Below are 13,931 nucleotides of genomic sequence, written 5' to 3'. Positions count from 1 at the left end.
TGACAACTAATTCCAAGAATTGGCGTAGACACTAGTTTTACGAAAGCGGCTGCCATCTGACCATCCAACCGAAGGGTAACTAGGCCTTATTGGAATTAGTCCGGTTTCCTCACGATGTTTCCCTTCACCGAAAAGCGACTGGCAAATATCAAATGACATTTCGCACATAAGTTTCGAAAAACCCATTGGTACGAGCCGGGGTTCGAACCAGCGACCTCCGGATCGAAAGTCGCACGCTCTTACCGCTAGGCCACAAAACGTAACGTAAAACAACCACCATTTTAGTGAAATCACTTACTACAAACGTATTCACCGCTTCAAGTTATTTAAATCTCAATCGACACTACGACTACTCAACAGCGCTCGCTCCAATGAATGCGGACTACAACACGACTACACGAAGTTTGTTGAGTGCACAGCTGAATTAAGCACAGTCGCGTTGGTGTGCAAACATTGCTTCTTTAACTTTGGCCGCGTTTGAACAAACCGGAGCCCATAATGTGGACAAACAAGCTACAGTTGTTTTATGCATAGGGATGGGATGATGACGTAGATGAATAGTAAAGTTTATAAAGTCGTTTTCACAAATTATTTAAAAATAGTCGTATTTACACAAGTATGTCTTGAATTATCTTTTTAAAACAACGCGAACGATACTGTTTGATGAGGGAATGCCGCCAGCTTTTACGGCACCATGCGGCAGGGAAGTTGTTTTTACTAATTTGCATATATTAAGACTAGTATTATTTATTTCAGATTTATTATAAGTACCTAATGTTATTTTTATGTCTCAATAATATTTTTTTCTCCTTATCAGCATCCCAATATTCCCAATTAAGTAAACTTAAGGTACCTGTAGTGTGTGTACTACACCTCACCCACACACGTGTATTCGTCTACTATATAAGCTGTCACTCAGGTTATTTGAGGGAATATAACTCTATACTCCGAGATAGTTGTTTCATTCAACGTCCCACATCACATGGCGATCCTGCCAGTGCGGCCTTGTGCTGCACTGGCGGCGCGCCGCGCCGCGCCATTGCAACCAAGGCCAAGGATATTATAATTTAAAAAAAATATTGAAGGACACTTTATGGATTATTATAATACTTCAGTTTGGACTATTGAAATTTATATTTTCGGTGAATTTGGTTGGTGAAACTTTCTCATTTAAAAAAAAAAGTTATAAACATCGGTGACTTCGGACACATTACCTACAGTGTAAATTCAGTGTTCAATTCCGGACGAGAAATAAAGTTCGTAGACTTCGTTAAGAGGTGATGTTAACAAAACTTTTTTGATGATAAGTACGAACGTATCATACGAATGTGAACGTAAGTGATATAAACGCTCAATTTAAACACAGTGAAATAAGGGATAAAAGGATGATATGCAGCAGGGGGTTGTCGGTGTCGTGATGTCGCTGGACGCAGATGCTGGCACAGCCAGTATATTCCGGCATTGCCAGCACAGGATGGATTGCTCATGGCCTTGGCTCACGTCCTGGGCAGGCGGTAGCGAGGACAATACAACGTCAATGTGGAAAAGTGTGTATTAAAAGTAAAATAGTGAACAATTTGTGTCTTATATGTATAGGACATCGAATTATGTCTAATATTTTGTGTTTTGTTTTAAGTATTTACTAAGTTTTGTTAGGTAGGTAAGTGATATCATCAAGAATAGTTACAAAAAATGTACGAATTAGGCAGTGGATTCAGATTTTTTTTTAAGTGACCCATATAAAATTCCGTTTTATAACGAAATTAATGTAATGTGTGTATTCAAAAAAAAACTTTAAATTTATTGATTTGATATACAAGAACAATTATAGAGACATACTTTCATTCTTTATGCATTATGGCGCATGACGGCGGCGCGTGTGCTCCTTTTATGGATCGGCAGGCGCCGTCTGTTATTTCAGCTCACATTACAATTAGTTGTCAGGTCATAGATTGGTTAAAGTATATTAGTAATACAATTAAATGTTAAAGTAATCGATATTTCAGATTTAAACATATTGAAGTATGTCAAAATATATAGTTTACTTAAAATAAATAATTTAATGTTATTTTTACGTGTTTTTTACGAATAAGCAAGTTGTTTTTGTATCGGACTAGACTTTTTTTTTTACACGGTTCTGACAAAATATAAAAAAAAATATGAATAAATATTGAGCTTATTGACAACACTTTTATATAAAAGCGAGATATTGTAAAGGTCGGAATTTTTTGTGAGAAGTACAGGTAAGTGCTAAAGAGTTAACGTTGGTTTTAAATGAATGATTTTGAAAGGTTTGGAAAGTGAAATAATGATTCGTTTGGTCTTAAAATGGAATGGAAAACAAAAACATTTAAGTTTTTCTAAGGACCCTGGCCTGATCAACTAGGAGTTGCGGAAAATCTTATATGTTGATGTTTTCGCGGTGTGTAATTGCGTGATAGGGGTTTGAACGTTTTGATTTTGTAAGAATGAAATGTGAAAGAAATTGCGTAAAATAAAATATACCTATCGCAACAACAATGACCCGAGAGGCGGTGTTGTGCGACTAGGTTAACAAGGGTACGCCAGGGTACAAGGCAGGCTAGGGAATCCTTGGAGATCTGATCATGATTCGGTCGAGTACCAATCGTGAAGACTCCTTGGACACATGGAAGGTTATTATGTAAGGAAGTGTTAAAAGAACTGCCTGTATGAGAAATATATTGTATGTGTGCGCGCTTAAAAAAATATCCTTGTACCCTGAGCAAATAAATATATTGTTATTGATAGGTCGGCCGACCACGAATGCAAGCGTTGCGTACCCTTGACCCTTGATTTAAGTGAAGCATTGAAGATGCCACTTTATGACGATATTTAATGTTGAATAAAATTAATATAATACATGTACTCTTAACTATAGACGCGTCATACTAAAATACAAATGTAAAACAATGAATGCAAGTTACAAATAAACTTAAATAATATCAAATATAATAAATGGTACCAAGGACAAAAACATGTATATACATACTTGACATGCGACTCGTAGTGTATTGACGAATGCATTACGGCATTTAAAAATGTGATTATTACTAATTAGAGAGTATTATACATTTAGTTATGTAGTAAATAAACTTGTCTTATCGTGTTAACTTGTAAGTTGAAATTGTTTGTTTTTCTAATTACGGTTGTGTAAATTACATACTTATATTATTTTTACACGAATATGTGTACGAATAAATAGCTATATAAAAATCCTTTGTTTCAACTTTATAACTGTAGCTATATTATTATTGTTTTGTTTTATTTCGTCAAAAAAAACACAGTGCTTTATAAAATTGTAAAAAATCTTTAAATTGGATCTAAAACTAAATGCAATTTTTTTTTCTCTGAAAAAAAAACTGGTTTTTCTTTTTGTGTTGGTATATTTTTGGTTAATATTAAACAAATTCTTTATATTATAGACTATTTTACTTTGTTAAACACTATTTTTATATCGTAGTTATCTTTGGATCCAATTAAACTCTTATAACGAATGTATCAAAGTATAATTATTTTACCAAAAAAAAATGATTAACTTTTGAAAACTTATTTTAATCATTTTTTTTTTTCATCAAGAAGGGAGGTGTAGTGTGTGTACTACACCTCACCCACACACGTGTATTCGTCTACTATATAAGCTGTCACTTAGGTTATTTGAGGGAATATAACTCTATACTCCGAGATAGTTGTTTCATTCAACGTCCCACATCACATACCTACCTATTATGTACATTGCATCATTTGCATCCTCTTAACAAGAACTACAAAATCAAACTCTTCTCGATTGATTGAATTGATTCATGTCATGCAGCACTTGACATGCGGCACTTGACTTAGCTATGTGCAAAGCAAAGCATTTCCACTCGGAAATGCTTTGCTTCGTATGCCCCACGTATGAAACCGAGACTTACGAAAACCGTACGAATTCTCAACAAGGAACGTTTACATGCCTTGAGTAAGCATAATATTCTGTTTTAGTGACATAAGTTTGTTCTATTTCAGCCGCTCACATCAAAAGTTATGGTTTACTTCTTAAGTATTTACTTTTTAATGTTTCTGTTTATCTTTATATTAAACAGATAGTGCATTTTGACATTAGTCTGCTGCTGTACAAATGTTTTTGTGACGACCGGTATAGCTCAGTCGATAGTGACCCTGCCTGCTGAGCCGCGGTCCTGGGTTCGAATCCCGGTAAGAGCATTTATTTGTGCGATGAGCACAGATATTTGTTCCTGAGTCATGGATGTTTTCTATGTATATTAAGTATGTATTTATGTACGCTTAGCACCCATACAAGCTTTGCTTAGTTTGGGGCTAAGTGGATCTGTGTAAGCTAGGTGTCCCCAATATTTATTTATTTATTTACGGAAATGAACAAACGTATCATGCTATTTCAGTCAGTTTCAATACAAGAAGTACTGACTGAAATACGAACGTTCTTTCTTTCTTTTCGAGATAATATATCATGATAGAAAAGTATTACATGCATATGTACCTACATACAATCACGCCTGTATCCCATCAAGGGGTAGGCAGAGCACATGAAACTACTGGTTTCAGTGCCACTTTTGGCAAATAAGGGGTTGAAATGAAAGGACACGAAACTGTGACATTGCAGTGACAGGTTGCCAGCCTCTCGCCTACGCCACAAGTTAACCCATATCCCACAGTCGCTTTCTACGACACCCACGGGAAGAAAGAGGGAGGTGAAATTCTTAATCCGTCACCACACGGGCATACATAGAAAGAAAGAAAGAAAAAGACATTTAGTCAGTACAGCACACATACACAGGACAAAATGGTGAAGTTAAAAAACAAAAAACAGATATAAAAACAAATACAAAAAACATCATAAGAAAATTATATACACACAAACATATCATGTGCTCATTTAGAAACATATTAGTATGTTTTTTTATTCAGTATATTGTACGTATATGTTACAGCCCTAATATACGTCTGCAGTAAATCGCTGTAGTATGTACATTGCATACACAACTGGTTCCGAGTATGGAACGCTGATATTACGTTTAAGGTCTCTCCAAGTTTGTTTTTAGTTGACGTTTTGACAAGCACTGCTTAGGATTGGCTGGGTTCTCGGTCCAACAAGTTGATATTAGGTGCCTAAGCTAACAGTATGGCAACTATAAAATAGCCTTTGACGTGAATCTATATTCTATATGCATTTGTTGTAAAAGCTTTTATTAGTAGGTACTATCAAATGCAAAAGTGCATGGCGAATTTATAAATGAATTCATTCATAATTTCTCCATGCACTTTTGCAGCTGATAGTACGTACATAGGTAAAATTAACAGAGAAACATCGATTTTTAAACTATAGAAGTTCTGGTAAACCGCATCAAAAAATATTTTTGCTCGCATTCTCAAAATCCAACTTCCTATTTCGCTAAACTCGACGTTTCTCAAAGTACGAAATTAGAATGATATCAGGCCCCGTAGCCGAATGGCATTTCTACGACGCGAAATCAAAACGAAACGCCGCGAAAGGTAGTCTGGCTCTGTCGCGCCGATACGCAAGAGCGATTAAGATAGATATCTACGAGCGTTTCGTTTTGTGAGCGTTTGGTTTGTGCATTCGGCTACGCAGGCAGGTGGTCTCGCGTACGAGTCCATACATCGAGCGCGACTTCAAGTATGAACTCGCGCTCGAGAGTGCAAGTTATGCTAAACTGCCAGTTAGATTTCAGTTCAAACTTCAGTTTATGTCCGAATAGTGCTGTGAGTCTTGCCACCCCTGCGGTTTTGATTGCTAGGCGGCTAGTTTTTGATAGTTAAAAGCCGCGAGCTTTCATGCGCTGACCTTTTCCATATTTTATTACTTTGCGCGCAGTTTCCGCGTTTCTGTTGATTTGATTGTTCGGAATGAATTTTTTATACGTAGTACCTGATTGTGTTTGTTTTACAAAGTGGTAATTTTAAAAGGTTCCTTATTTCAATTCTATTACGCTAATGAATATTTACTAGATACTTAAGGTACCTAAAATAAAAATAAAAAAACCGGCCAAGAGCGTGTCGGGCCACGCTCAGTGTAGGGTTCCGTAGTTTCCCGTATTTTTATCAAAAACTATTCAAACTATCAAATTCAAAACTATTTTCCTAGAAAGTCTTTATAAAGTTCTACTTTTGTGATTTTTTCATATTTTTTAAACTTATGGTTCAAAAGTTAGACACATTTTTTAAAACTTTTGGAGCGATTATTGCACCGCGAGTGGCACCGAAACTTCCGTAGATTCACGTATTTTGTTTTGACTACTGTTTTCGGTAAACAGGAGTGAGGATAAGATAATAATGAAGCAGCTACAGATCATTCTTACCATATTACACAAACTTTTTCTTTTTTATAACTTCCAAGAGAACTATGCAATTTTCTTCTAAAGCAGCCAGGGGTGGCGTAAATTGTGAGGCATTTGCATTTCGCGAGGAAGATTGTGACAGGAGCGTTCTGTGACAGGCATTTCTTCGTTTTACAAAGCCGTTTTAGATGAAGAAGAAAAGAAAGTACCTGCGCGACTTAAAAAAAAATGTAATGACATTCATCATAAGCATTCATAGACTACAGTGACCGCCTTCCATCGTCATCGTTCTATCACAAATAGACGAATGTGCTTTGAAGTCGGATTTTAGTTGGTTGCCTATTAAACATTCGAAATGGCATGGTCCCTATGGTGGACACTAGGAGAACCTAATAACCTACATAAGCGATAAACTTTGTCGTAGTATAAGCATTATCCTACGTCCAGAAAACCTTGGTCTGTGTGCAGCATGCTCGCTACAACCAAAGTGTATTTTACGTAGAGTAGTTTAACTCCAAATAAGAATACAGAACAGACCAAAAAATCTGCATGTTCAATTACGGTTTTCTCTCTGCGTAGTTTATGTTACTGTCTCTTTATCTTACCGAACGTGTAGGATATAGGTATGCATGCAATATTAGTAAATGGTGCAATTACAAATACAGTCTAGTTTGGCTGTAGGTAAATGAAAATATCGCGAGTATAAAACAAAGTATTGATTTGCGCTCCAACGGCTTAGCTAACGTGAGTTAACTTTTTAAACGAGTAACTATTGGTTCTGTTCAACTCATGTGAGATATCAATACTGAAAAGTAGTAGTACATTACATCAGAGGCCGGGAAAATGAGGATTTCCGGCCAAGTGGGTATATACGGATAGGGATACGAGGCCGGGAATCCGTTTTCACGCCGAGGCATGTATAGTGCTTTTCTCAAACATACAATGAAATAAAAAAAATGCTCTAAAGGACAATGTTTTATAAAAAAAGTTACTTTGCAGGCCTAGGCCTAAAAAATAATATGAAATCCCTTTACAGTCCTCTCGAGTTGTTGCGCCCAAAAAGCGATACTTCCCAGTCCATTTTAAGGAACGTAAAGACAATATTTCATTGCATGTTTGAGAAAAATAAATATTGTAGTTATACTACTGTCTATATTAAAATATTACGTAAACTATGCCAGTACTGCAACCAGTTTACTTATTTATACGTAGCGGGATGTTTTATTTGCCCGCTGCTGCCGTACCAAGATGCATTTAACACAGCTCGGTGTAAACTGTAAAGTAAAAGGTCGTACGAGTTTGATTTATTTATTTTTCAGTGCTTTCGCGTTTGAATGTTAAGTGAGATGTACTGATATATATATTTAAATAAGTTTAAATTGATTTATGTAAAATAGTGGCTATATAACACTAATATTTCTGATGTGAATGAATTGTGTATGTTATTTTATGTTCCTACCTACTACTTAATTTAATTGTTCATGTGCCATGAGTTATCGGCGATACACATCATAGTTTTAATTTAAAAACTTTATACAGATTATGGGTGCTCTAATATACATTATACAATACTTATATGCGTCGTGAAACTCAATATTAACATTTCAGACACAATTTTTACTTATAATTTTTATCAATACACTATATTTAATTAAAAACAATATTAATATGAGAACGTAAACTAGTATTTTCACAAAAATACGACCGTGTTAAAATATCAATTCGATATTAAAATTTCAATTTTAAAGCTCAGGTAAAAAATAATTTTACAGCGTTCGTAAAGTGAACAGCGGTCTCGTAACACTTTTCAGGCTTTTCAAGCAAGTGCTAATTGCACTTCTTCCTTTATATTTAAAAATGTACAAACAGAAATGTGGTTATTCTTGAAGTTGGTTAGGCGGATTTTGTGTTTACTAGTACATGCACATAGTATTGATGTTGTATTTAACACAAATTATCTACATAATTTTTTGGTTAGGAATTCTAACTAACTAAAAGCTGATTTTCAAACTTATCGTGTAAGGGCTTTTTGTGAAATCTGTCGAATAACACCAGAATTAATGCGGTTACTCCTAAATAGGGTACGCCTAAGAGCATTTTCACATTATCTGATCCGTTATCGGATGTAAGAAAGATGTAAAGAGAATGTGCCTTTAATATGACTAAAAACATGGCTTCTCGAGCACACATTTTATAGTTTTAATGAATTTTTAAATGTACAGATATTGTAGTATACTACCTATACATAGTATACTAAATATGTGATAACTATAAGCATAATAATAATGAATGACATGTAATATGAATGATATTATTAATAAATTAATATGAATATGAATATGCAGGAGGTCCTTCATCCGACATCAAAACACTAACACTTTCGCTACCAAGAACCCGACTGTCGGGCACACCGCTCGTAGAAGCGTAGCCGATTACATGGGTTTCCCCGTATGTAGCGAAAATGTCGTAGCACCGCGTAGAGCCCGGTTTCGAAAGTGTTAACATGCACCCTGTCTCGAAGAATCCATAGCACGTTCGACAGGCAGTGCCGCAGTGGCGCTACCCTACGAGGCGTACTCTTAGAGTGATACTGATAAGCTACTCAGATGAGTAGCTTATCAGTATCACTCTACCATATCATTTACTGCATCAGAGCCCAGTTGCGATTCATCCGCTACGTAAACCATCTGAAACTTCTTGGATGCAACGTGCATAAGCATGGATATTTAAGCTTACAGGGCCGTCACAATAAATCACTGTTTAGTCGACATGACGCTGAAAGGCTCACACTATAAATAAATAGGTACCTAAACACAGAATTAGATTTAGATAGAAGAAACAAGTTCATCTATTTGTATGGCTGTCAAGCGTGTCAGATTTTGTACTGAAGTTGTTACTTGCCTGTGATTTTAAGTATGTCTCAGGCCCTTGAGTGTTTATAATTTTTGTGTTGTTGCAATTACATATCACGTGACGAGGCATCTTTATTAATGTTTTTGTTGACTTTAACTTACAAAAATAGACGCCTGAAAGCTGCAAGCTGCGATTAAAAAAGGACAACTGGATTTTACTGAATTCATTCGACAAATTGACACGCTAAGTAGATACGTTTGCTTGATCTATAATATAAATATGACATCTGTATGTAGTATCAGATGCAAAAGTGCATGGCGAATTTATCAATGAATTCATTTATAATTTCTCCATGCACTTTTGCAGCCGATAGTACTTAAACGATTGTCAAGTCTAGTCACCCAGATCCAAGATGTTCGTGAATGTCTACATAATTCGCCGATATCGATCACTAAACCAACACGAGTTAGATCTCCGGGTAATAGACGTAGTGTTTGTATTCAATTGTATTGGCTCAGCGGAACGGAACAATAGCGCAGTCCGGACGGCATTGGAATATCGTATCGCGGAACTTTATGCTCGATAAAAGTTGTATCAGTGAAGTACGCGATCGCGACTTTTGTTCGACTTGTTTAGCTAGAATAAGGTTCCGTTTTTTACCATCTACAGTAAATAACGATTTATATAAAAGGTTTTTTTTAATTATCTTTTTATATTAAGCTAAATTGGACAATAAGCAAGCCTGTATCTACCGAGGAACAAATTTTGCGTTTAAGTTTTATGACCATAATCCGACATGGATTTACATAGTTTATCTACGAACTAGGCGAAAAGACTCAGATGATATAAGTATGTAATATTGTTCTTAAGATGTTTAGTTATTTTAATTAATTATTACTTTGGTGATTGGTCCCTTAGCAAAAGTTGCTTGTTACTTGTTAGTATAGATGAAAATAATAATATCACTTACTTGTTGCGCTGACTTCAGGCCCTAGAGACTCGAACACCTTGCCGAAACTTAATTTCAGCAAACGATCTGAATCTGTAACAAATATGAATAATTATAAGCAATTTCAAGGAAACAGCGCCATCTCTCGCCGCCCTCTTTAAATAATAAAACGGATAGTAACATCCCTACGAGCTTTAGCGGAGCGGAGTCAACAACGTTTTCAGAATTTCACTTGGTGCAAACAGTTTCCAAGAGATGGCGTGCGCCGCAATACTCATAAGCCAGTACATAAATAGAGAAGAAATTATATTACTAATATTAGGCTTTAGTGTTTCAAGCATACATTTTATTGTAGATAAGTAATCTTTTTTGAAATCGCCTGTGAAGCAAGTTTGTTGCATTTAAATTTATGTTTTAATATTGCATAGGTATGAACATTTCGTAGAACTCATAAATAAAACTAGGGTGCTATTTCCAGTGCTTCTGAAATAAGCACAAGGGGCCGTCTGGACCTTAGCCAAAATTCCTATTCATACCTTGCTGGCTCTGCTCGCAAATTTAACCGGATTGGTCGCATTTATTACAAGACGCTTCCAACGAATTGGAATGTAAATTGAATAAGAATTTAACAAATTTAAGTTTGTTTTCGCAAGGTTTTCGCTCAGTATATTTACATTATGTCTCAAAGTTTTGTATATGACGACATCATTTAAAGTAGTTTCATTGTGCTAGTTTCCGCCCAGCTCTAGTTTTCGTCCACTGGACGAAATTTGAACATAAACCTTACTTTGCTGCACTTATTGCAATGTCTTTCCCATCACGGAAACCATATGGTATTCCGGACTATTGGAAAGCGTGCGCGGAGCTAAAGCCGACACGTAGAGGCCCTTTTGACACTTTAATGAAATGTGTACAGTGTACACCGAGCGGATGCTGCCCTTGCCCGTGTCATGGGTGGCCAGGGTGTAAGGACTATTTTGTAAGTTAAAAATGAACTGGGTTATTAAGTGAAAGTGATTGACTATACTGTCTAGTAGGTACTGGACTATGGGATTTATCCTGGCTAATAAAATTGCAATTATTATTATCTATTATAAACGATATTTAAACATGTCTAGTCAAAAAATATATTTCGCAAATAGCATATTTAAAACGTAACACCTTATTTGCTATTCCGTGAGCGGATCTGTGGATATATATATCTACAGTAGATACGGAAACAGCACAATGACCCTAGCCAGTCAAATATTATGTGACGCTGATAGCCATACCGGCTGCCGTGGAGTCAGGTGGCGGTTGAAAATGGAAGGTGGCAGCAAAGCCCTGGCCCGGAGTGGCGGAGTTCGCTGTGAACTGCAGCAGCAGCGACGGACCAGTTGAGAGCACCTCGTAACCTATGACAAAAAATAGTCATGAGTGTGAGTTAGTATAATTTTTTTATTGATGGCTGTTGCCTGTGACTTTTTAGAAAATAAAAATACCCTCCGCTCCGGCTGTGGAATGAGCTCCCTGCCGAGGTATTCCCGATGAACTACAGTATGGAACCAAAAAGGAGTGTTCAAGTTTCTAATGGGTCGGCAACGCGCATGTGTTACTCCTTGAGTTGCAAGCGTCCATAGGTTACGGTGACCGCTTTCCATCAGGCGGGCCGTATACCCTGTTTGCCACCGACGTGGTATAAGAAAAAAAACCTACCAGTGAAAAAATATCTTCGGTTTAATCGTAAACTAGAACTTTCCTTTGCTAATCCGCGAATAGATAACGTGCAAGTCAATCAGTGCTAACCTGTTATAATTACTTGCGTATTTTTTACATGCAATTAATTTTCCCACCCTCCCACCGCAAAAATAAAAATAAATACGCAAATAAATATAACAACCCACCACCAAAAATACAAAACTCGACACGTGTTTCGCCTCTCTACGAGGCATCCTCAGGAGCTGATGTTGACGGTCCGAAGTCCCGCAACTGACTGATCGTCCCCAGAATGGTCGGCCATATTTATACTTTGTCCACCCCCCCCCCCCCCCCCCCCCCTACCAAGCAAAAGTATAAATATGGCCGACCATTCTGGGGACGATCAGTCAGTTGCGGGACTTCGGACCGTCAACATCAGCTCCTGAGGATGCCTCGTAGAGAGGCGAAACACGTGTCGAGTTTTGTATTTTTGGTGGTGGGTTGTTATATTTATTTGCGTATTTATTTTTATTTTTGCGGTGGGAGGGTGGGAAAATTAATTGCATGTAAAAAATACGCAAGTAATTATAACAGGTTAGCACTGATTGACTTGCACGTTATCTATTCGCGGATTAGCAAAGGAAAGTTCTAGTTTACGATTAACATGGATTTCCGCAAAGTAACGCCTGATTCCATCGATCTTCGGTTTAGCCGCGTGACGCGTCCTACACTGGGAATGATCGTCTGTATGCTACCGACCGATTAACAAATAAATTGTTATTTTAAAAATAATGAAATTTTGAATGTTCCAGCAAAAATGTGGTCTGCAAAAGTGTCTATCTACTTTATCAATGAGTTTCAATCCTGCAATTTTGAAGCTATGTTTTGAACCTACCAAACTTAGCCCCAGGGATCGAAAAAGTTAGGTACTTAATTTTTCAAATTAACCCAACCGAGTAAAGGAGCTGGCTGTAATAGTGTTCTCTTAATAGCTTGTATTATCATATTATGCAAATCTAAATAGGTGAGTATTCCGGAAAATTATGCAGGTACATTTTCATGTAACTGCAACAAAAAACAATTTCTATTTCACATTTCGTGTGCCATGAATTTTAATACGACTTGATAGTGTAAACGTCACGGAAAAAGGCATTCATTGTATGGAGAAAGATGATCAATGCCCCCGAACAGCTACTTGATAAAACAGATAATTACGTACATTTTCCCTACGCCTTTGCTATCAAATAAGGTTTTAAAAACTCGTGAGACCTGATTTCTTCAAAAGTAGTAGTGACAAAATTTTCAAAAATCAATCTTGTACCAAACATAGTAGTTGAACAAGACTTATAAATTGATAAAGCAGCTAGTTTCAGTGTTCCTAGGCACCAAGCTCGATATACAAAGGTAGGCAAGGCAAGTCACGGGTAATTGAAAAATCATTACTCATTCAGTGACACGCTCGCTACCACGACAAAGTAGTTCCTAAACAATCAATACGCTGTACTTTGTGCAGTGTGTGTTATCGTGTCGCATGTAGGGTAAGCCAATAGCTAATGATAATGTCCTTTAAAGTATCATGGCCCTATTTTTAGTGGAAAGTTACCAGTGGGCTCTATTTTTACATGCTGCGGGTCGATTTTTGAGTCTCACGAGTTTCAAATTCAGAAAAAAATTGACACTGAAAATAATAAGCAAGTCACCGTTTTCAACCGGTATTTTAGTAACAAAATCCCGTATGTGAGATTAAAAAATCGCCCTCCAGCCCAAAGAAAAAAAAAAACCGGCCAAGTGCGAGTCGGACTCGCCCACCGAGGGTCCCGTACAAACTTTCTTTCAAACTACCTAGTTAAAATAATCTCATGTTTTCATATAACTCTAATGACTTGACTAGAAGACAAAAGTATAGGTACTAATGAGCATTATTGTGTATAGCGCCATCTCTTCGTGAATTCGCTAACTAATTTGCGCGACCTGTATACTATGTTGGTTTTTCAGGGATAATTCTTTATAATGTTAACCGATTTAAACAGTTTAAAACAGTATAAAACCAATGTTTCCTAAAATTTTCATAATTTTTAGTTGGTAAACTTCGGAGATAAGGGGGGGGGGGGGTGGAA

At 36.7% G+C, this 13,931-nt stretch overlaps 1 protein-coding gene across 1 annotated transcript in view; it reads right to left on the bottom strand.

Moving 5' to 3' along the window:
• Positions 1-13,931, bottom strand: part of LOC125238021 (suppressor of lurcher protein 1-like) — a 421,475-nt gene that overhangs the window by 106,666 nt on the left and 300,878 nt on the right. The window contains exons 9-10 of the mRNA XM_048145304.1: positions 11,409-11,531; positions 10,159-10,230 (exon numbers count right to left, since the gene is read on the bottom strand). Coding sequence (XP_048001261.1) covers positions 10,159-10,230; positions 11,409-11,531 — 195 coding nt within the window. The remainder of the gene's footprint in view (positions 1-10,158; positions 10,231-11,408; positions 11,532-13,931) is intronic.

This window comes from Leguminivora glycinivorella, chromosome 2 (assembly GCF_023078275.1).
Source record: "Leguminivora glycinivorella isolate SPB_JAAS2020 chromosome 2, LegGlyc_1.1, whole genome shotgun sequence".
NCBI classification, from domain to species: domain Eukaryota; kingdom Metazoa; phylum Arthropoda; class Insecta; order Lepidoptera; family Tortricidae; genus Leguminivora; species Leguminivora glycinivorella.
This window is presented reverse-complemented; position numbering and strand designations above follow the sequence as displayed.